Source organism: Molothrus aeneus, chromosome 1 (genome assembly GCF_037042795.1).
Source record: "Molothrus aeneus isolate 106 chromosome 1, BPBGC_Maene_1.0, whole genome shotgun sequence".
In the NCBI taxonomy this organism is placed as follows: domain Eukaryota; kingdom Metazoa; phylum Chordata; class Aves; order Passeriformes; family Icteridae; genus Molothrus; species Molothrus aeneus.
The window spans coordinates 136,027,348-136,050,085 of NC_089646.1; the positions used below are offsets into that span (position 1 = coordinate 136,027,348).

Sequence of the window (22,738 nt, forward strand, 5' to 3'; positions counted from 1 at the left end):
ATAAAAGCACTTAGATTAATTGCAGACGCTGTTCTCACACCTCCCAGACCAGGCACAAGACATGCTGATGATCTGGCCAGGGGAACAGGGAATTTTGGATCCTTACTCAGCCCCTTCCACTGGTGTCCCAAATATTACTTGGCCTTAATTCAGGTACACCTCTTTCCCCCAGAAAGGAGCAGACCCACAGCTACCCATCACCCACGGCACTGGGGCACGGTACTCCGGGTGTGCCACTGCACGCAGGAGCTACACCTGCACAGGCAGTCCCATGTTCAGAGCAACATGTGCATGGTAACACACTCTGGACCTGGAACCACAATCCTCCTGGTCTCAAGTAACACAAGGATTTCTTGATTCCATACTCTCATTGATTGAAACAGATCATTCTCTAGTCGGGAAATGAAAACAAAGTCTAGTAGTGGAATTGATTTTAAATTGTCATGATTAATGCATGAGAGCATGCTTTGCATCTGACAAGATCAGTGTTCACATTTTGTTATATTTTTATTTAATTAAATTTATTTACTATATATTTTATTTTGTTATATATTTTATAAGTTGTCTTTCATTTATTCATTTACCCATTTGTGATTAGGTAAATTTGGTGCAGCTTTCACCTGCCCCATGTCTTAATTATTTTACCATTTTGAAGGTAAAAATCATTTCAACACTTATTAAAAAGCTCTAAGGAAGCCATGCAAACATAAAAAGGGAAACAATACCAAAGATGGAGTCATCTGCAAGAAAAACAAATGTTCCAAGCACTACTAACACATGCATGTTCCCAAGTACTGTAATATGAAAGTCCTGAGCCAAGAGCAAGGAATAGAAAGAATTAATCTTAAAACTGTTAACAACTCCCTATGATGAAATCAGAAAGTTTCAGAACAGCAATTTTGGAGTTAAAACTCAGAGGAGATATTAAGAAATTGAATCAGGGCAAAAATAAGTTCTTTTAACTTCCTGGTGCATTCCAGGTATTCAATTACTTCACCCACAGCATAGCTTGGTCAAATAATAAGCAAAGAAAAAAAGAAGTTCCCCAGGAAACACTTGACCAACATGCCAGAAAAGCACCCTGAAGTGGTGCACGATTTCTGCACCAATGATAACCATGAAAGTATTATTGAACAGCTTTCCCAGGTGAGCATTTCCCTCACATATTGTGGATGGAGTAAGTTAGAGTTTGTTCTTACACCCTGCAAACCATTACCAATATTTCTTAATTTTTACATATTATGAACCAATGGCAGAGATTCCAAGCAAACAGTCCTTAACAGCTCTCTCCTACCTTACCTGAGAATACCACAGTGCAGGCACCCCATTATTGCTGATGGCTCACTCCTGGTGTTTTCATGGGTCAGGTGTGGGAACTCCATGCAGGGAGTCAGAGCTGAAGCAGGTGTCTGCTTTCAGTCCCCTCCACAAATTTGGAATTTTACCCTTTTCTAAGACAGTGCAATCTCTAGACAATTCCCAGCCCTACACACCTCCCTCTGTGCAAAGCAGAGTGGGCAGCCATTTTCCCAGGCTCTTGCAGGCACCTCATTCCGTTGTCAGGCTGCCTTTTTTAAAATTTTGCTTTGCTATTGCTACTTCCATTTTTAAAACAGAGTTTGTTCCCAGATTTCAATGTTGTGCTTTGTTAAAGACTAGTAACTGATCATCAGGATGTTGTTTTCACTGCCATGGCTTCTGCTTTTAACTTGTGGCCATGTTTTCAAGGCCTTTGTCATCCCTTAAGCTGCACCTCATAACAAGAAGCAGCTGGTATCAAGCTCTGGCTCACACAGCAAGCTTTCATTAACAAATTAATAACAAACCCAACAGGCCTCACACATTTACTCAAAGGCCAGGGCTTTTTACTAGCACTAAATAAAGTACTTTTAAAGGGCTGCTGTGCACCAAAATGCACCATCAGTTACACTGTGCCAATGTGCCACAGCCTGGGTTCTGAACGACTGATGGCGACGTCGGCTTAGGGGCTGCTACGGTCACTGGAGCAACAGGACTGTGCTGCAGCTACAGCGAGGTGCAAGGGGAGAGCAAATAGCTCCACCTGGTGTAGCAGCGTGTTCCCGTGATTCTGCTGCTCACGGCTCCCTTCACTTCAGCAGCATGAAAATGCTTGAGGATGGGGTTGTTCAGTAGCAGTTTAGGATCTTCTGAGAACAAGCAAATGGTAAACACTTGAGTACTGTGGAGATGGTAAAAACACCCTGAAATAAGTGTAACAATATATTAACATAAGGGTTATTTTTTGCTTCCTTACGAAGCTCTTAGGTTATTATCTCCTCTATTTCAAAAGCCTGGTAGGGAGCCTATTGCTGTGGAGAAAACCAAACTACACTGCCAAAAAAGCCACTCTAAAGTGCAGGAGTTGCACATTCTCCAGCAGTGGCAAATTAAAGATGTTTTCAGGTACAAGGAAGATGGAGAGAGTCTATTTACAAGGGCATGTTGTGACAGGACAAGGGAGGATGGTTTTAAACTGAAAGACAGGTGTAGATTAGCTGATAGGAAAAAATTCCTTACTGTGAGGGTGGTGAGGCACTGGAACAGGTTGTCCAAAGGGGTTGTAAATGCCCCATTTCTGGAAGTATTCCAGGCCAGGTAGGATGGGGCTCTGAGCAACCTGGTCTAGTGGAAGGTGTCCCTGCCCATGACAGGGATGTTGGAACTGGATGATCCTTGAGGTCCCTTTCAAAACAAGCCCTTCTGTGATTCAACATTCTTGGTTCTCTCATTACAAGAATCTTTACCTCACTGAAGCAAAGCTTCAAGCTTTTGACTTAGAACTTTCCAACTTCCTTTTCTCTTATTAAACATGCTAATTCTTAACTTCATATGATGCTTTTCATCTATACATGTTATGACCCATTTTGAAAGCAGTTAAAAATAAACAAAGGTTAGAAATAACTATTTATTATGAAAATAATGTAAAAACATTTGTCTGCTCCCTGAACTATCAAAATATACAACAAAGACTTAATTCTCTAGAAAACAAGGAAAAGTGCTTTGTAGTGGATGAAACTTCTTGTGTAATATACATTTTTAGTATAAATATTAATAATCTTCAAAGTCTTGCTGAATATCATTCAGTACATTTGTAAGTCGTCGTATTTTATTTTCCATGGCTTTTTTATTGTTTGCCATTTCTTGCAGAAGCTCCCGCATTTCTTCTTCAACAGAGTAGACCTGAAAGAGCACAGAGACATGAAGTAGAATTCTTGCTTTGTTTAATACACCTAAACCCATATAATCTTGGCAATTTTTAACACTGATAAGCAATGCAGGAGTTACATGCTTATGTTTGAATATGCAACACATTACTCTTGATACTGGATTCAGAAGCAGAATTTCTTCTTTAAAAAAATGTATTAATCTGCTAGGAGGTAGCAAGTACTGTATCAATACAGAAAACTTATTAAGGAAAAAAGCACCAGTTGTCAAATTAAGGAAGAATGCAGTAGATGACAGAAACAGTAACAGTTAAGGTTGGCATAGGTGAGTTAAATGGATTATCTGGCATAGTCAACATTACTCTTGCCTGTATGGATAAGGAAATGTTTAGCTATTGATTCATAATAGCTGTACAGCATGGCACTGCACTTTGCTTGAATATAAAACATTACAATGGCACAAGTCTAGGAATTTTCTTGCTGCACAAAGATTGAGTACTAAACCAGGACTGTTTCCATCCAGTCAGCCCGACAAACAGGAGACTTCCAAGCACCACTCTTGTAGCAGCTGTAGAATAAAAATGCAAATACAATAAATGTATAAATTGAGTGTTAAAATTACTTTTTCATTTGCTGCTTCAATTTGTTTTTCCTTTTCATTTTCCAGGTGCAAGAGTTCTTCCTGATGTGCTGCCAAAACTGACTCAAGTTTTTTTCTGAAGGCATTATCCATTTTATGAAGCTTTTCCACAGCAATCCTAAAAAAATTATTGAAAAAAAAAATCATAGTTCTGCAAACAACTGAAGTATTTTGCTCTGTCCAGTTCTGCCTTTGATCAGGTTTTAATAATGTAAGCATGAAGACAATTATAAACTGGCATCAGAAGTGTTCCGTTTGCTCAAGCACATTTTCTCAAGTACATTTTCTAGCTTTTTTAGGACCTCTGGCATTCTCTAAGGAGAGGCATTTAGTATCACAAGCAAAGGATATGAAGATTAGGGCTTGCTACTGTCAACATGGACAAGAACTCCACCTATTTTCAAACATCTTATGCTTTTGGTTCCCAAGAAGTGAATGAACTGTGTGATCCTGTGAACAGCCTGTGAGCCTGTGTCTCACAGAAATAGGAAAGTGTCTCCTTCACCATAAAGAAGCATTTCTTTAACTGCAAGCAAATTCTGCTTATAAGGGATAATTCTTAAATATGCAGGAACAAAATGCAAGGCAATTTAATACAATTAATTTACAACAAAATTCTGAAACAAACCAGAATTATTTAGAACAAAAATTTCAGTTTCACTATTGATCTTCTGACAGTTTCAAACCCCAATACTATTGACTGTTTGAGGTGGCTTGTTTTGTTTGGCTTTTTTGTTACTGTTGTTTGTTGTTGATTTGTTGTGGTTCTGTATTTTCTTTTTATGCAGTCTTATTAACTAGCTGGTATTTTCTCAAGAATAGTTGTGAGGAAGGAAGAAAAACATGAGAAGGGGGCCAAAGAATAAAGTAAAAATCATCAGTTTAGCAAACTTCTTCATCATTCCAGAAGCATATGAAATAATTTTTCAGATTATGAGTACTAGTTTCTGTATCATGTCATATTTAACTATTAATTGATTGAAGAAATGGACAGTAAGAGGAACAAGAAAATAAATTTTAAATCTTGCTATTTGTATGGGAAAAGAATGACAGGTAATTTAGAAACAGTCTGTCACAGACTGAAACGGTGCTTAACAGACACCAGTTGATCTGCTGGAGGGCAGGAAGGCTCTACAGAAGGGATCAGGGCAGGTTGGATTGATGGGACGAGGCAAAAAATAACCTCAAATATGAGGTTATTTTCAAGGAAAATGGAAATAATTATGTTCAGATGCCAAATGCTCTAACTGAATGCCAATTCCATAAAGTAAGTCACCTCTACAGCAAGAATTCCTTCTAGGCCCAGTTTGTAACAGAGCTCACCAAGTAGTTAAAAAGGTATTACACATTCTTTCATCCCATAATCAAGCATTTCTGCACAGTTACTAATAGTGCAACTCTACTGGAACTGAGTAGTCACAAATAAATTATTAAAGTGTTTACCTTTGAGTTTGAAGACTTTTATTTCTCTCTTCAATCAGCTTCTTCTCTTTGAAATCAAAGTTCTCCTTCATTTGTTTAACCTGCACCTCCAGCTGGCTTAACAGCTCTCCTTTACCTTGCCACCTCTTTTTCAGTGCACTGAAAATAAAATGCACATACTTACAATGAATGTAAATACCACTTCTTAGGAAGGCAGAAGAGTTTCTCATGCTTCCATTTTTCCTCATTTCTGTGGGGTTTAATAGCAAGCAAGAATAACTTCAGAGCAGTATTGCATACAACGATCCCAAAGAATTATTGTGATATTTATGTATCACCTGTGTGCATTCTTAATGTCATCAAGTTCTACTTCTTTTTCTTCTAGCAGTTGCTTTAATTCCTCTTTTCTTTCATTTTGCCTTTCTAATTTTTTCATTAGCCTTTCACATTCAGCAGCTTTTTCATCCAACTGTATTTGAAGCAATTTCTGAGCTTCCCGATTTTCTTCATGGTGTTTTTTAATTTGTTTATCTTTTTCTTGTAAGCCCTTTAGAAGATAAATATTTTAGAACACATAAACTCCCTTAACTTTATTGTTACCCCTTAAGAGTATGTGTTTAGTCTATGACGGAATAAAGCAGAGAATAACATAAAAGTTTCCTCTTCTGAATCTATGAAAAACACTTAGTAAAGTGGTAGTCAGTTACTTAATCTTCATCTGAAAGAAGTCTGAATTTAAAAAAAGTCATCAAAACATTAATCTGAAGTTGAAAGCAAGATAAGAAAAAAGTTATTTTGCACTCTTATTCTACATAAGAGCTGAATAAACAACTTATATGTAAGTCACTGAGCTCACAATCTGTGTAACAATGACTAATGCATCTAACTGACTGACATAACATGCTATAAAACTTTGATCATTAAGCTGAAGTTTTAAGTCTCTAAATGAGACAAATGGAATTATTGGGACAAAACATATTACTTCTGCTGCCAAAATACTATTTTACAAGAACAAAATAAATAGAAATATTTATGTTGTAAAATAAATGTCAAGCAAACTTTTAAAAATTATTTTTCCTTTTCTTTTAAACACTCAGAATTATGCTATCCTACTTTCACCTCTTGCAAAATCATTATCAAGAATACACTGAAGCAAGGCAAAGAGAAGGTCTGTACATAAATATGGTTCAATGAGAGATTCAAATAGTATCACTGTGCATTTATTTAATAAAAAGCCCTCTTCTGCTCTCAATGAAATGAATTGCCACTGACAGTCTGATTGTGATTTTTGAGTCAGAAAACTCTAAGTGCAGACCCAGCTTTTATCAAAGGGTTTGTGATAGCTAAAATTAACACTTGCAGTGAAAGTTAAGCACACAAATTGTCAGATGTGGCACTTACTTCTTTTAGTCTCCTAATTGTTTCTGTCTGATCATCCACTATTTTGTTTTTAATTTTTATGGTATCACTGTCCTGTTCCTTTTGCTTTTTTAATGTGTCAATCTCATTTGTTAAAACTTCAATTTTTGCCTCCAGTTTCCCCCGATCTTGTGCAAGATGAGCTCCTGGACAAAATAAGATATTGATTTCAAGATGTGGAATGTTGGGAGATTGGGCTGGGGGAGGAAAAGGTAAGAACCTTACAAACCAAAGGTTTGACTGTTTTTCTCACTGTAGGGATTTAATCTATATAACATTTAAGAGGAAATGCAGAACTGAAGGTCTCTGTTTTATCCTTTATGAAAACTTCTCTGAAAAACAGTTGACAATAATTCTTACAGACCCCTAAAGACCACAAGGTGGTGCTGAATCACAGGAATGAAAAATGTCCAAATTTTTTTCTCCTAACATTTAACACTGTTTTAAGATATATACTGAAATTTCCATATTAGATTTCCCTACCAGACAAGAAGCATTACATAACATTATTTATAGATCCTTGTTTTTCTAGTTTCACGTTTAAAAGTTCTTTGTACAACTTCATGGCATTTTCACATTTTCAGGAAAGAGATTAACTGTATTCACAGCTGACTCCCACAACTGCTGTTACAGATCCTGTATCAGCCCATGTGCCACAGAACATTTATTGTTGCACATCATCTTTACACTGGGTGAGATCAGGAAGGCATCCAAGGACCGTGTCATCATTAAAACTCTACTGGAGTGTTTATTTGACATGTAAGATATTGAACACCTTTTTTTTTTTCTGCAAAGGAAAAAAAAAAACCATTATTTTACCCTGTTCTGCCAACTCCTGCCCCCATATTTTTCTTTCCATTTTTAATCCATCAATCACAGATTCCTGGGCTGTCAGCTGGGAAATAAGTTTTGTATTTTCCTTTTTTAGAAGTTCAACTTGAATAGCCTTTTGTTTGTCCTCCTCAATCACAGTTTCAAGTTTTCCAGTTTGACACTGTACAAACAAACATTGGGAAAAGACAGTAAGATCATTTAAAACAATATGCAAAATTTCAAATTAATACTAAGGGGTAATCCCAGAAAACTGTAAAGCTGACTTCTAAATACCCACTCTAAAGTATTAATGTCATCATAAAAAAACAGTTTAGAATTATAAATGGACAAGTCAAGAAAAGCAAAGTAAAGATATTAAAAACTGAATCAGAAGAAGACAGAAGCTGGGATGTACTTTCACTTCCAATGATAAATATGTATCTTCAATTATCCCAGCTACATTTTGTTTTACAGATTACAGCTATTTAATATAGGTATTTTTCAATTTTATTCTTAAAACCATCACTGACTGCCAGAATCGTATTCTGTTTAACAACAAAATGTTTAGACACCCTAACAACAACATGTAGAAGGGAGATTAGAAACAGCTGTGTAGGGGTTGTATTCCACCCAAGTTTTAGCACAAAGCTGGACTGGATCACACAACCATTCAGAAGTTATGTCCTTTAAATTAAAAAAAAATATTTACAGAGAATAGTACTAGAATATGTTACCACAAAACAACTGTGCCCATAGGATTTAAGATTAAAATCTGACACTCAGTAGATAACAAATAATACTAATATTATACAACTAGGAAATACTAAGCTGCGAACAACTACACTGCATCATTTGTTCAATTACTGTTTTACTTCATGTAAGTGACCAGTGCAGAAGCATGTTCCATTTCTTTGAATTTATAAGGGGTCAGGGCTCTTAATGTAGTTTTGATTGACCAACTGATATGTAAAAACTGCTACTGCTCAAAGGGCAAGGAGTGCACTTTCCAAAACATGAGTGAGTCGACATTTTTCTATATGGGGAGCAGTGTTTGTGAGAAATAGAAGTGCAAGATGCAAGAATAAAGGCTGACGTGCACTACTGCATTTCTGTGCAATAAGAAACCTGTGTCTTTTAGTTAATCAAGCTTGTATGGAATCATTAACTTTTATAGATGAAACATCACAAAAAAATAATCTGTGTTGTTGAAATGTTTTGAAACAAATACCTTTAGGTTCGCTGTAGCTTCTTCATTTGATTTTGTTAATTCTGCAATTTTTGCTTTCTGTTCTTCCACTAAATTTGTGAGGTCTTGGATCAGACTTGCCATGTCTTTTTCCCTTTGTTCCAACTCCAACAGGGCTTGTTTGTGTTCAACTAGATCAGCAGAAACTTTTTCAAACCCCTGTTTTACCTACAATTTTATAAGACAAGACTTGAAAAATGCTAACATTTGGGAAAAAAAGTGCATATATAAACATAACTGACATTTGAATTTCAAGTGAAGACACAGAAATTCATCAACTCTATAGGAAATTAGTGAATGTCTGAAACTGGTTTTCTCCTGGTTTACTTGTGAAACTACAACTTGAAAAACTGGTTGTACCCAGCTGCTTATTTGTAAAAAAACCCCAAACCCAACAAAACATAACAAAGAACCTCAAACAAACAAAAAAAAACCCCAACACACAGAAAAAAAATATGGGTGGGTGGGAAGCAGAGCAGAAAAACCATACTTGGGAGCTAAAAACAATGCCTTGATTTAATGTCATTGTTAAAATTGACATTAAAATCACAAAAGAAGGACAAAGTTAATTCAAGACTTTTTTTCTTGCAACAGAAAGAGTTGAACGGTAAAACCCCTGTCTATTCTCTCTTCTCCCATCTATTTAAAACTTATTTAAAACAAATAAAACCAAGTTTAAGGTAAAGAATTTAATATTTTATTTAACATATAAAAAATGTAAATACTAGTCAGAGAAATAAATTCCTTGAGGAATTTAGCACGTAAGTTTTCAATTTGAGTTTCAAAATATATATCCAAAATTCAATTTTGAAAATTTACACAATAAGGAACTATATTACTAAATACATTTGTATATATATATTTACAATAACCTTATCAAAACACAAACCAATAAAGAGGTTTTACTGTAATTGAATATATTCTAATTGAAGGTCAACATATTTTAAAAGAAATTAGTAACATCAGACAGAAGGGGTTTTTAAAATTTCTTTTGATTAGGTGATTAAGTTCTACATATGAACAAAAATGCTGGGGTTTTTGAATGCTGATTTGGCATTAGCTGTCATTGTTTTAATGACTGATATTTCAAACCTTTCTACCAGTATTCTTGCATGAATCCTTGGAGCAAAGATCATAGGGATAAAAAACCAACCCAACAAAATACCAAAAAACCACACGCAGAATATCCACCCAAACCCAACACATTTAAGAGAACTACAACCCCACCTAGTGTGAGATGAAATGTTCTCTTAGTCTTACCTCTTTAAACCTTTTTGTTTCAACAGTTAAAGCTAAATGAAATTCATCTTCTAACTCTCTGTACTTCTGGTTTGACATGTTAATTTTCTCCTGCAATTCTCTAACACACTGTTCATGCCTCTGCTCCTCTTTAGCCATTTCTTTTGACAAAGCATCTTGAAATTCAGGTCCATTTAAAGCAACTCGGGTTCCAAGTTCTTTCCTGAAATTACCAAGCATACACTTGAGATATGAACTGCAGGATCTCACAATGCTGTTTTAATTAATTTCCTTGGTCTTACTGAACAAGGATAATGAATTGCATAAAAAATGGGATCAATTCCTTCATCTCACAGACAGCCTTCAGTCTCCTCTGACAATGGCCCTAGCATAGGGAAAATTCTGTTGACTGCTGTTAAAAACACCCAAAGGAATATCCTTATTTTTTAATTCAAACATTTGTAGAAACTATTCAATTGTGCTTTTGCTGTGGTTTAGCACTTGTATGCTTTGCTGTTAACAAACATCTGGAAGTGACACTGGAATCAAGGAAAAGCCCTGTACAGCCAGAGGCCCTATTTTGCAGTCAGTCATTCCTTTCACCTTCACCCAACAACTGCTGCTATTCACTCAGACCCAAAACCTGAAAAGCAGCAGCAACAGGGACCTAAAAGGACAATGTTGAAGCAAATGTACCCTGTACTTCAATGCTACTTTAAAGCAAAAAAAAAAAAAAAAAAATCCACCGTCCTTCACATTATATCTTTTGGAGCTTTATGAGGTAATTATTTAAAGTTCTCAAAATAAAGCTGTAAGATTCTTCCCATCTAAACCTACCATTTTCTTGGTGACTGAATACATTTTCCCTTGTACAATTTAGCAAATTTAACTAGCTTATTTTATTAATAACCTTCCTTATATAATACTATACCTCATGGTATTCTTGATATAGTTTTTACACATATTTGATTGTATTAGCTGAACACCACAGAACTTAACCTCAAGTATTCTCCAAAAAAGGGAAATTTTCAAAGAGGAAAACAGCCAGGCAAGTAACTCACATGCCACCCAACAAGCAAGGTTCTGCAGAGGCTGCAGAATACTTTGTGTTATTGTAGCATATGCAGCTCTTCAGTCAGTAATTCAAATATGATTTTATTTTTATCTGATTATTCCTGGATTACAGATCAAGTATTTAAAATAAAGAATTTGGCCATATTATAAGAGAAAAACCTTTCATGTGAAAGGCTGGAAGTTGCCTACATGAACTTATGAGTCAGGAATCTACAAGATATTTCTAAATGAGCAAGAAAATGTGTAGGAAGACATCTACATTTTCACAATGACCATCTCTCCCACTCATCAAAAAACCCAAAACAAACCAAACCTAAACAAAAACGCATCCATACTTTAGAACACATTTTAAAAACCATGATGGCAACACAAGCATCTCTGCTAACTTGTGAAAAGAAAATAATGACCCCATACCTTTGCTCTTGCTCTCTTAATACAAGAAGTTCATGGAGTTGTTTTACCTTCTCCTTCTGTTGTCGGACAGATATTCGAAGTAACTGTACTTCTCTTTCATTTGCTGATGCTTTAAGCTCTGCTTCTTGCACCTGTTTCATCTGTATCATAAAGACAAGAGCAAGATTTTCTTAAAACTGTATCTAATTGTCATGTTTTATACTAGAACAAAAAGGAACAGCCTTCTAAGAGTTTTTGTTCAGGGTTTTTGTTTGATTTTATGTTGTTTTTTTCTTAATATATTGTAACACTTGAAGAAATTTAAGATAAGATGTTTAAAGTCTTAACTTCCTACAACTCAAAAAGCAACCTTGATAAAGAACTAGCGGCATTTACCTAATTTGTAAAGAACTTCGAGGTGTCCTGCAGAAGTGGAAGAAGAAGGGCATTGGCAGAAAAATTTCTGCAATTAGAAAGTCTTTTTTTTTTAGTACTTGTATTAGTTTCAAACAAAACATTTTTAGATGTATTCAACATCAACTTCATTTTTTTAACACTCCACTTTTGTCAAAATCTCCATCTTTCTGATTAGTACAGTTTAGAGCTGCTGAACAGAGCTGCTTTCTAATGATTTTACAAAAAATGTAGAATTGGTATAAACACCAGATGGCATACTCCACTTTTCCATTCGATGAAAGCTTTTATGGGTAATTCCATTTTATAGACTTAAGCCTTTTAAATATGAAACTCTTTTCTGATTCAACATGAAGAAAAAAGATATGAAAAAAAGTTATAAAAAAGGTTTTGATTACTCATTAAATGGTAATTCAAAATCAGGACAATTCAAAAGGCTAAATTTTTATGTTCTACATGTCAAGCCTTTTCATGAATAATTTAATAATAACTTAGACACATCACACTGTATTCCTTTGTTTTGTGGAAGAAGTGAAGGAATTCTCTCCTAAATTGAAGCACTTAAAAACGTCAAGCAAGAACACGTTTTGACAAAAATGTCAAGGAAGAACAAGGGAATAGGGTACACATTTAGATGCATAGTAAACTTACTCATCTTGAAACCCTTCAAGAAGTCATCTAGTAATGCTGACTGAAGGCCTTAAATAGTGGTGGCTACATGGAGTAACCATAATTTACCTCTGAAAGTAATTGCTGGGATGTACAATGAGAAAGCTCTATGGAATATTCTAGAATTTCTTAATCTTGGAATTGATAGAATAGGCCAAAGGTATATTAAATCTGAACACTGAAAAACAGGATTTAGTTTTGAGAGCATCATGATTATTCTTTGAAACATAATTATTAAGGAGTATTTGCTACAGGATCTTAAGGACAGGAACAAAGACTTTCCCTTAATAAAAACAATATTACTACACCAAAAGGGATGACTTATTTCTACAAACTCATCGAAAGAAAAATAAAAAGCCTCATACATCAATGAGATGTTTTCATTCTTATAGGATAGGAAAAACCACACACACACTAAATTTAGTACTTTTTAAACTGACAGGCAGATATCTGATCTAAACTGAAGATCACTTCTAGATTCCATAATACCTCCAGGGTATCTACAGCTAAGGAAGAAATGGAAGAGCCACTCAAGTCCCCAACCAGGAGCCTAGAATAGAGGGTACTTGGATGGGTTTGTCAGGACACTCCCTGATTTTCATTCCTTTCAGGGAACCTAAACATCAACACTTCCTAGAGCACCACACTATCAGTTCAAAGACTTTTCAGGATGGATATGTTAAGATTCATTTTCTCTAAGTTAAGTGACATAGGAGTGGACTAACATAGGAATATAAACAAACAAAAGGAGTATATATTGGAGGACAGTGAAAATTCAACAATTAATTTCTCAGAAAGAAATAGTGGCAGTATCTGGTCCAGCATCTTGATCTTATATATTTGTATACTCAACAAAGAGCCTCTGACTACAAAAGCATCATTATCTTCTCCAGCTGTAAAAATAAAACAAAAAAAATCCCAAACTAACAAACACAAAACATTACACAAACTAACCAGAATCTTTCATGTTCTCAGCAATTATTGTTTTGTTCTGGTTGCAATTAAAAGCATCTAATTCTTTAGACCAGTGAAACAAATAGAAACACCAGATTTCCATCCCAGTAGTAAGATGTCTGTTGATTTAAAAACTTTAAAAACTTGTCTTTATCACTCGATATTTTCAGAAAATATCAACTCTCAGTGTTAAAATTACATAGGACTTGCTCTCCTTTATCTTAAGGCCACCATAAAATTTATATTTAAAATTTATATTTATAAAATACATTAATTGACAGTTTAAATAGATACCTGTTATTAACTACAACTATGCAGGAAAAAAAGCCCCAGATTTTATTGTGGAAAACTCAGACTCGATGTTGGTAAAATCTAGTATTTCTCTGTATTCAGGACTATGGTAGCCACCCTGTTGCCATTGCATAATTTACTCATGAGAAATATTTACCTCTGCTGCTCGCTGCTGCAACCTCTGTGTCTCCATTTTAGACAGTGTTTCTTCTAAAGCTTGCATGGCCTTCTGATATTCTGCTTCTTTATTTCTTGCCTGATTTAGCTCATTAGTAAGTCTTTCAGTTTCACCTTTCAACTGTTGGACATCTTCTTGCAGTCTTGCTTTGGCATCTCTCTCTTTCAATACCAATTCCTTTAACCTGAGAATAAACGCAGTGAAGTTGTATTATAAATGTTTTACTTGTAAGTTTCATGCCAAATACATTGAGAAAAAGGCATTAGTAGCTATTGTAGCTACACATCTTGTTTTTTACTGTGCTTTACTATTTATAGCACTGTCATATAAAACTGTTTAAAGAGACATAAACTATTAATAAAGTCATGTGTAGCATTACTATATGGAGATTCATTTTAAAAAACCTGAGATGGAGACAACCTCATAGATACATCTTCTAGGAAATGACATTCCAGTATTACTTTGCTTTACAGGAACATAATAAGCCTCTTAGAGAAGATGGTATAAATGTAGATGGGTATAAAATAAAGGTAGGAAGTGAACCTAAAACAAAAAGGGAAAAAAGGGAAATATTCACAGTCAGTAGTGGATGGTAACTCAGGAAGCACATGGCTTAGTTCTTCCTAAAAGAAAATGAGGTTTTGATAAATACAATACAGTTAAGAAAAAGCCAAATAGAGCAGACATGTCCAAAAATAAGGAGATCTTTGAAAAAAAAAAAAAAAAAGCTGCTGCTCAGAACACACAAGGATGATGACATCTTCCTCTCTGATGATGTGCTAGGCTTGCCCTGCACAATAGCACAATACATTGCCTATGGACCAACTCTAGCCTGCCAGAAACATTTTTGTTCTAATGTGCTGTGCAGAAAAAAGCAAAGAATGCTCTAGATGTATGTGGAATGGGAGACTGGGACACAGAAGGCAGAAGTATGATATGGGACCGCTACTAGAGCTTGAACTGAAGATATAGTTAAGATACAGGTTGTTTGGAAAGTAAAGGCTAGAAACAGAGGAAAGTGGCATACTGATACTGTTCTGTGACAAGAACAGGAAGAAAGTTGCAGAAGAGAATTTCACTAGGTAATACTCAGAGAAATTTTAGCACTACTTCTTGATGCCTTATTTTCCAGTATATTGTTTAAAGCTGTCCTTGTTTCTTAAGCCTACAAAATGAATTATTGGAAACTAAAAAAACCCATCATAACAAACTCTTAGACTATAGCATTATTTCCCTACCTGTCTCTAGTGAATAAAGCCATACTCTGAATATTCTTTTCTTCTTTTGCATGCTTCTGTAGCTCACTGACATGCTCTAATAATTTCTTCTCTGCTTGCTCTGCCTTCCACCTCCTTTCTTTCTCCTGATCCAGTTCTTGAATCAGTGCCTTAGCAAGAATATGATAAGCATCAACTTATTAGGAAACATTCAAACATAGCCAAAAATGATAAACAGTATTTATAATTGTAGAACAAGACTTTTTGGTCTTTCTGGAATTCATGGATGACAGAAGAAAGTGCAAACAACCAGGTCAAAAACTCCCATAAAGGTGAAATAAAATACATCCTCTCCCAGCTGACACTACAAGAACTCCACTACTTTTGATAATATCTACATGCAATTATTTTTGTCACCTCCAGTTTTAGTTTGACCAGGAGACATATGTTTGGCTTCAGATGAAGATATATTAACTTGAAATGATGCAAAACCTACTCGGTATGTTGATTCCTCTATGTGATTTGAATTACATTCTTCTACTTTTTCCGTATTGCTCTGTCTTCCAGTTATTATTTCAGCTTTTCTTCCCACTACTTTAAAATGAGAGTCATTCTCACTGGAGCACAGACACTTCAAGGAACTCTTCTTCTCTTCCCTATATGCAGAGCTTAAAAAGTAACAGTGAATTCAGACACTTTTAAATGAAAAAAATGTACAGTTTAGTGCAGCAGCTAAATACTAGAGAGTATTTAGAAAATATTTTGCAGACCACAGAAACAGCTAAATTCAAATATTCAGCTCTAAAAAGATACTTACAACTAGCAGATGCTACCTAAAACCATCTCATGATCACATAAACACAAAATTATTTTAGAAGAGTAGAGTAGCTGTAGAGCTGAAGTGGCTGACTGAACAAATATATTCCAATTTGTATTGTCTTCTACTCATCACTTCTGATATTTACTATACAAATCAAACAAATCACTATGGCATCCTCAGCTTCATCAAAAATATTTATTCTTGAGCATTGTTCTGACACCATGAATCTTTTAATTACTCAGTTCCATCTGTGGAGAATTCTTCTGCCACCACAATTTAAAATAAAGATGGAAACATAAGCTGTTAGGATTTTGAAAGTGTTTGTTTTGGAATCTTCAGTTCAATTTCCTTCTCACCTGAAGAAAGAAACAGCACATGTTTCTCATGTGGAGAAACAACTGAATGAAGCCTCAGTAGCTACTCATTTTCAGGGTACTATTAATTAACTTGATTTACTCAACCTACCACTTTCAGTGAAATGCTTCAATTTAAAACTATGTTTATGTTGACAATATTCAGTTTAATTAATTTTGGCTTTATATAGTAAACACTGAGATACCTGTCAGTAATTTTCTTCTTTAGATGACTTGCACGACCTTTTGTAGATAAGGCAGTTTTACGGTAAGTGGGGATCTTGCTTCCTTTCATGACCTTTCTGTTGTTCTCTTTTCCACTTTCATTGTCACTCTCAGAAGTTGGATCTGTGTCTCTCTTAGCTTTGAGAGCACTTGGAGCAGCTTCCTGTCTTGAACTATCAGATACCTAAGAAGAGATCAAAGTTTTAGATACAAATTTTACAATTTCTGATTGGCTAACACTTATTCGGGTGCAACTTTTTAAAAAGTTCATACAAAATAATTTTGACAAAAACTAAACAACTGCCTCCAGTTCTTTACTTTTACAATCCCTTCCCTCCTTGCTGAAATATTTTATATTGTTTTGAAACTAAAGTAAACCCAGGATGCTTGAGAACATATAGTTGTTTCCATTTGAAATACCTGACGTTTGGTAAAATCCTTAGGCGGTTGGGGAAAAATGTAAAACAAACACAGCACATAAAACCAAAAAAGCCTTGCAAACACCAGTACCAAGCAAACCTGACAAACTTATGTTGTCTATGTTAACAACACAAACTAATACGTGACAAGCATATCAAGTTGACCTATTGGTGAAATTAATTTTCACCAACTGTATAATCCAGGCACTTTGGTGCATTTCTTGTTTTACTCTGGTTCAGCTAGTACATAGATGGTTTCAGGATTAAAATAAAAAACAACATAAAAAGAATTTTCTAATACAACATGATTGGATAGCTCTGTTAGTCCCATACACAATGTTTTTTATTCTGTATGGAATGATTTATGATTCATGATACAAAGTGCAATCTTCAGTTTTAAAGACTCGTTTTTATTTTATTCCCAGCTTTTCAAAATGATTAAGAACACATTAGCACAGTCAGCCCATAATACCAGTAGAAATGCTCTAGTCTGGTTCAGCAAATTTTTCATAATCAGAAAGGCCTTATCTTACAAACACCTTATCTTACAAACAAAACTTGCTGTGCAATCACGGAAATAAAAAAAATCACCTTTTGCAGTATCTGTAAAATCTGATCTTCTATTTTTTTAATCCTCATCTCACTGTGTATTTTATCAAGCTGGGTCTTTTCGGGTTCAGAAGATGAGACAAGCTCTGTGGAGGAGCTGGTGGCACCTTGCACTGGTATCATTGAACGCTGCCGAAACTGAGCCAGCGCCTGGTCAATGTGTGGTGTCGCCAGCGGTAAGGGAACATTGTTCTATCAGAAGATAAGACAACTCTGGTAGCATTAATACATTGCATGCAATATAAAAATAGAATGTGTCAATTTTAAAACTAGTACACACAAACTATGGCACCTGATCTTGGGTGGAAGGGCACCCAGATGAAACCAAAGAGCCCAAAATGTCTTCTAAACACTGCAAATCTGAACAGTTTTCTTCTGCCAGGTCCACTGGTTCACCAGAAGTATTTCTTCCATCTAGAACTGTTAGCTGGGGCAATGACTGAAGAACAGTTTCTCTATAACCTTGAGAAAAAGACCACATTTAAATTGAAATCAACCTTCCAAGAAGACACCTGGTGTATTTTACCTCATCATCTTAAATGATTCATTGCATTTTTAATGTAATAAAAAAAGTAGTGAGTTATCTACAATTGTCTCACCTTTCCCCTCCCAAGGCTTTCAACAGACAACATTACAAATTAAATCAACTGGGAAGCTGCCTGCCTAGTTCTGATCTACACAGGGATTTCCCAGCCACCATCAGCACACTGCAATTGCACAGACAAGCTTTCAACATCAGCCTACTGCACCCAAACAGTTGTACCAAGTGGAAGGGTAGACAAATGTAATAGAAAAGCAAGTTTTGAAAGGGCCTAAACAACTTCATCCTTTGTCAGTGAATGAAGTAAAGTGTTATGAAACCATAAAGCATGGAAGTTAGCACTTTTCATTTATTAGAATTTGGGCTGCTGAACACTACAGTTTTGAAAGTGCCACCAAAGACATAGATATGAAGAGGTACGTTAACACTTGCAGAAGAAAAGTAGTGGCATTTTCTAAGTTAATCAGATAACTTTAATAGTCCCGTTACTGTTTCTGTAGTGCCTGAATGTATTTGTAAAACCTGATGAGTGCACTTAAAAACATTACTTAAAACCTTATTTAGCTTTCCTCAGTAACACCTGGTGTTTCTTTTTAACTGTACATACATTACACCTGTATCAATTGTATGCTCATGATATGATTGCTATTTTGTATGGCTGTAATTCCTACTGTCCTACTCTTTCAAATTACATTTGAACTCTTGCAAAAGCATCAATCCTCCACTTCCACCTTCCTGGAAGAGATTTTCCTCTCTTACACACAAAGAAAATTAAAAAAAACTACACCAATATAAAATGCTACAGTTTAACTTGTTTGAACTTAGACATTTGAATGAACAATAACATTCTAATGGCCTGAAAAATCTACCCCCAAACCAGAAGCTCAAATGCAACTGAAAGTGATGCATCCACATGCATTCTCTAACTTGTCTCCAAGCTGCCTAGTGAAACACCTGACACCTATTTGGATGACAATGCTAATTACTGCAGAGGATCCAGAGTCTGTCACTGCTAACCGAAGCAGGGGGAAAAGAAGGAAAAGCTGTTACTTATCTTTCTCTTACAGTCTCTAGCAGTAGCAAACTACCTATTTGTGTCTGCCCTCTGCCTAAAAGTTCAGTATCTCTACATACATTCTTTGAGTTCTCCACCTTTCCAGCTTATAATATTAATACTCCTGTTCTTTCACTAGACCACATGGCTCAGAGCCCCATCCAAACTGTCCTTGAACACTTCCAGGGATGGGGTGTCCACAACCACTCTGGGCAACCTGCTCCAGTGCCTCACTACCCTTCACAGTAAAGAATTTTTCCCTAATATCTAATCTAAACCTAATCCAGTTTGAAGCCATTCCTCCTTGTCCTGTCACTACCTGCCCTTGGAAACAGTCTCTCTCCTTCCTTTTTCTAGACTCCTCTCAGGTACTGCAAAGACACAATTAGGTCACCCTGAAACCTTCTCTTCTCCGGGCTGAACAATCCCAATTCTCTCAGCCTTTCCTCACAAGAAAGGTGCTCCATCCCTCTTATCATGTTGGTGGCCCTCCTCTGGGCTCACAGGTGAAAATGTTGAGCCTTATCAAAGCATACAATTTACAATTTTAAGAATATGCTGTCGGGAAAAAATGATTTTTTAAAATGGCAATGAATTCATTTTGACAGAATTTAGATTTCTGCAGGCTGGCCAGTTTATGAATGAATTTGCAAGCTTCAGAAAACGGCTCACAGCTTAAAGGAAATCACTGAGCTAACGAGCACAAATGATCTCCATAAGAGCAGATCCATACCTGCTACATGACAAACGGGATTGGCTTTTCCGTTTCTTTCCAGCGTGAGGTTTGTCAAACAGCGCAGCCCCTTTGTGCACTCAAGTAAGTGATTAATATTGCTTACACAGTTGCTGTGAAGGTCAATGCGGCTAATTTTATGTCTGGTTCCATGAAGGGATCGAAATCCTGGAAATTTCAGGAATAAAAACCCAAACAACCACAAAGTCACGTTTTCTACTACAGTCCTAGACTATGAGGTTTAGAACAAACAGCATCTTGTTGAAAAATATTCAGTAAATAATGTATCATAACTAGAAATGAGAGAACTACACTTGCTCCATATTCCTTCTCTACACATTAATTACCTATGCTACTCTACCACAGAGACAACACTTAAGCTACTTATGTGAGCTAACTTTAAAGAAACAGATTAATCTCTGACTGTTAAAAAGCATGTAAAAATAAACCTTTTCCTTCAAGTTTCATTTTATAACACTAGCTCACTAACAAAATTGTTATCAATGTTCTTTTGATTTTCCATTACAAGTTCTCTTGATTTTGTAGCATGAAATCATAAGAACAACTGACCATTTCAACAGAGATATATAAGAGAACTTCCATTTCATATGCAAAGTTGCATTTTTGTTCTATAAAAATGAAAGATATGAATATTTTGGAAGTAAGTCTGAAATGTTTACTGAACTACTTTCTGAACAAGCCTGGCCTCACCAAACACAGAAGAATAAATTCCAGTTCAGAGCAATCTTTGGTGTTAAAAACTTTAAAGCTGAGAAGAGCAGCAGTTGCCACCTGTATTAGTATTATTCAGTGAACTGGCACTTGAAGTGCTAGAAACTTCTCAAAATACACTTGGTCAAGTTTTTCAAAATTAAAGTGAGACAAATGCTTTGTATTGCACAGCACATGGCAACATCACTTACCAGAGAGATCATGTATGCGATTATATGACAAGTTCAGCACAGTTAAATTAAAGAGTTTTTCAAGTCCTAAAAAAAATGAGGGGAAAAATAGAAACAGGAAGATTTTCAGAAAAATGCATTGTTTTCATCAAATTCAAAACTTGCAAAGTGAACCTTTAAAGATCATAACTACAAATTATGACATTAATCTATAATCATATTACAAAAAACAGGTTTTCCTTCTAAATTAAGGCATTTTGCTATGATAAGGCTTACCAAGACTATACATACTCATCTTAAAATTCACTTTATAAAATGGCTAGCATACTAACGCATACTAACTCGGTATAACCTTAATCATAAGCAAACATTCCAGAAGTAAACCTTAATACGACTCTTAGAAAAACCTTCGTAACTTGCTAAATGGATAGAAATAAACACTGCAGACCCTCCACTTTGGTTAGCAGGTTGCAGGATAAGCTCAGGGTGCGCAGCTTAGCCAGGGAACCGAGCCCCTCGATGCGGCGAATCTGGTTTGATGACAGATCCAAGTGCTGCAGATTCCGGAGGTGGTCGAGCCCTTGGATCCTGGTGATGAGGTTACAGTGGGCGTTGAGCGTGTGCAGGTCCGAGCTCAGGGACACATCCCTCAGGCTGCGGAGAGAGGAGCCCACCGTCAGCCGGCAGCTCGGCCCTGCGCCGCGGCCTCGCCTCTCCCGGCCCGTCCGCACTCACCTCTTAAGGCCCTTATCCATGAGGCTGAGCTCGCCGGGGATCCCCGCCATGCCGCCGGGCCCCCGCGCTGACCGCATCTCGCTTCAATGCTCCCTTGTCTCCCACGGCAGCGCTGCCCGCCTTAGGCCGGGACAAAACGCCTCAGGGCCCCGCCTCACGGCCCCGCCGCCGCCGCGTCCCGCTCCCGCCGCCGGCAGGCGCGGCCGCAGGGAGGGGGCGCTGCCGGAGCCCGCGGGGCAGCGGGGACGAGCTCCGTGCTTCCACTGCGCTCCCTGACGCTCTCCGGCCGCTCTCCTGCCGCCCTCTTACCGCTTCCCGCCGCTCTCCTACCGCTTCCTGCCATGGGCCCAGGAAGGGGCCGGGTTTAGAGACCGGGCTGCTTTGCATTCTTTTCGAGGGGACGTGCGGGGGGCTTTGGTGTTTTTTAGAGCTCACCCGGTGTTAAGAGTGTCACAGAAACACAGAACATCCTGAGATGGAAAAAACACACAGGGATCATCGGCGGCCGTCGCCGGGAGTCACACCGTGTGCCTGAGAGCACTGTGCAACTCTGGAACTGTGGCCACCTGCCTGGGGAGCCTGATCCCGTGCCCAGCCACCAAGGGATAACGTCAGTGAGGTTTTCTGAGATTAGGCAGCTTTGTCAGAAATAAAAAAAAAAAATCCTTATTAAGGTGCTGTTTTGGAGATTCTGTGAATGCCTTTCTTGTACTAGAAATCGTACGCTAGGATGATCAGTGAAAAAAGTTGCGTCTGTACTTTAGGATTCCATTGAGTTGTGAAAAATGCATGTATTTTATGATTGGCTTTTCGCAAATATTAAAATGAATATTATATGTGTTGTGTTAGAAAGTAATGCTGTATTAATTCTCTTAAGTACTGTGTTAAATATAGTTTTAGGTTATAAAAATTGTTAAAATAGAAACGATGCTATGTAGGATACTTTTTTTAAAAAGAAAGGACTCGCAGCGAGATAGCAGCCACAGGACACCTAAATCTTTCAGAGAAGAATTTATGGCCCTCTTATCAGAATAAACGACCTTCTTCCCGCCTCTAAGGCGCTGTTGGGATTGGAGGAAGAAGTTGACGATGACCAGACAGAATCCTGTATTTGAATGGAATTTATGCATCATGTATGAAGTGTATGAATATGCAACAGGCTATGGCTTTTAAGGGTTAATCCTTTGTTAACG

The 22,738-nt window shown here is 36.7% G+C and overlaps 1 protein-coding gene across 2 annotated transcripts; it reads right to left on the reverse strand.

Annotated features, from left to right (window-relative positions):
• Positions 1 to 2,912: 2,912 nt before the first annotated feature.
• On the reverse strand, positions 2,913 to 21,648 carry LRRCC1 (leucine rich repeat and coiled-coil centrosomal protein 1). Of its 2 annotated transcripts, XM_066548031.1 has the most exons (19): positions 21,546 to 21,648; positions 21,259 to 21,464; positions 20,832 to 20,897; positions 19,909 to 20,076; positions 17,873 to 18,042; positions 17,563 to 17,772; positions 16,534 to 16,736; positions 15,651 to 15,822; positions 15,176 to 15,324; positions 13,917 to 14,121; positions 11,453 to 11,592; positions 9,986 to 10,187; positions 8,708 to 8,893; positions 7,486 to 7,660; positions 6,649 to 6,812; positions 5,586 to 5,794; positions 5,269 to 5,406; positions 3,808 to 3,943; positions 2,913 to 3,201 (listed from the first exon to the last, which is right to left on the reverse strand). In XM_066548031.1, the coding sequence occupies exons 1-19, from the start codon at positions 21,620 to 21,622 to the stop codon at positions 3,070 to 3,072; spliced, it is 3,108 nt and encodes a 1,035-aa protein (XP_066404128.1). In that variant the 5' UTR covers positions 21,623 to 21,648; the 3' UTR covers positions 2,913 to 3,069. The 2 variants fall into 2 exon arrangements, with proteins under 2 accessions (XP_066404128.1, XP_066404139.1); XM_066548042.1 differs by lacking the exons at positions 2,913 to 3,201; positions 3,808 to 3,943; positions 5,586 to 5,794 and having other exon boundaries at positions 5,275 to 5,406.
• Positions 21,649 to 22,738: the final 1,090 nt, after the last annotated feature.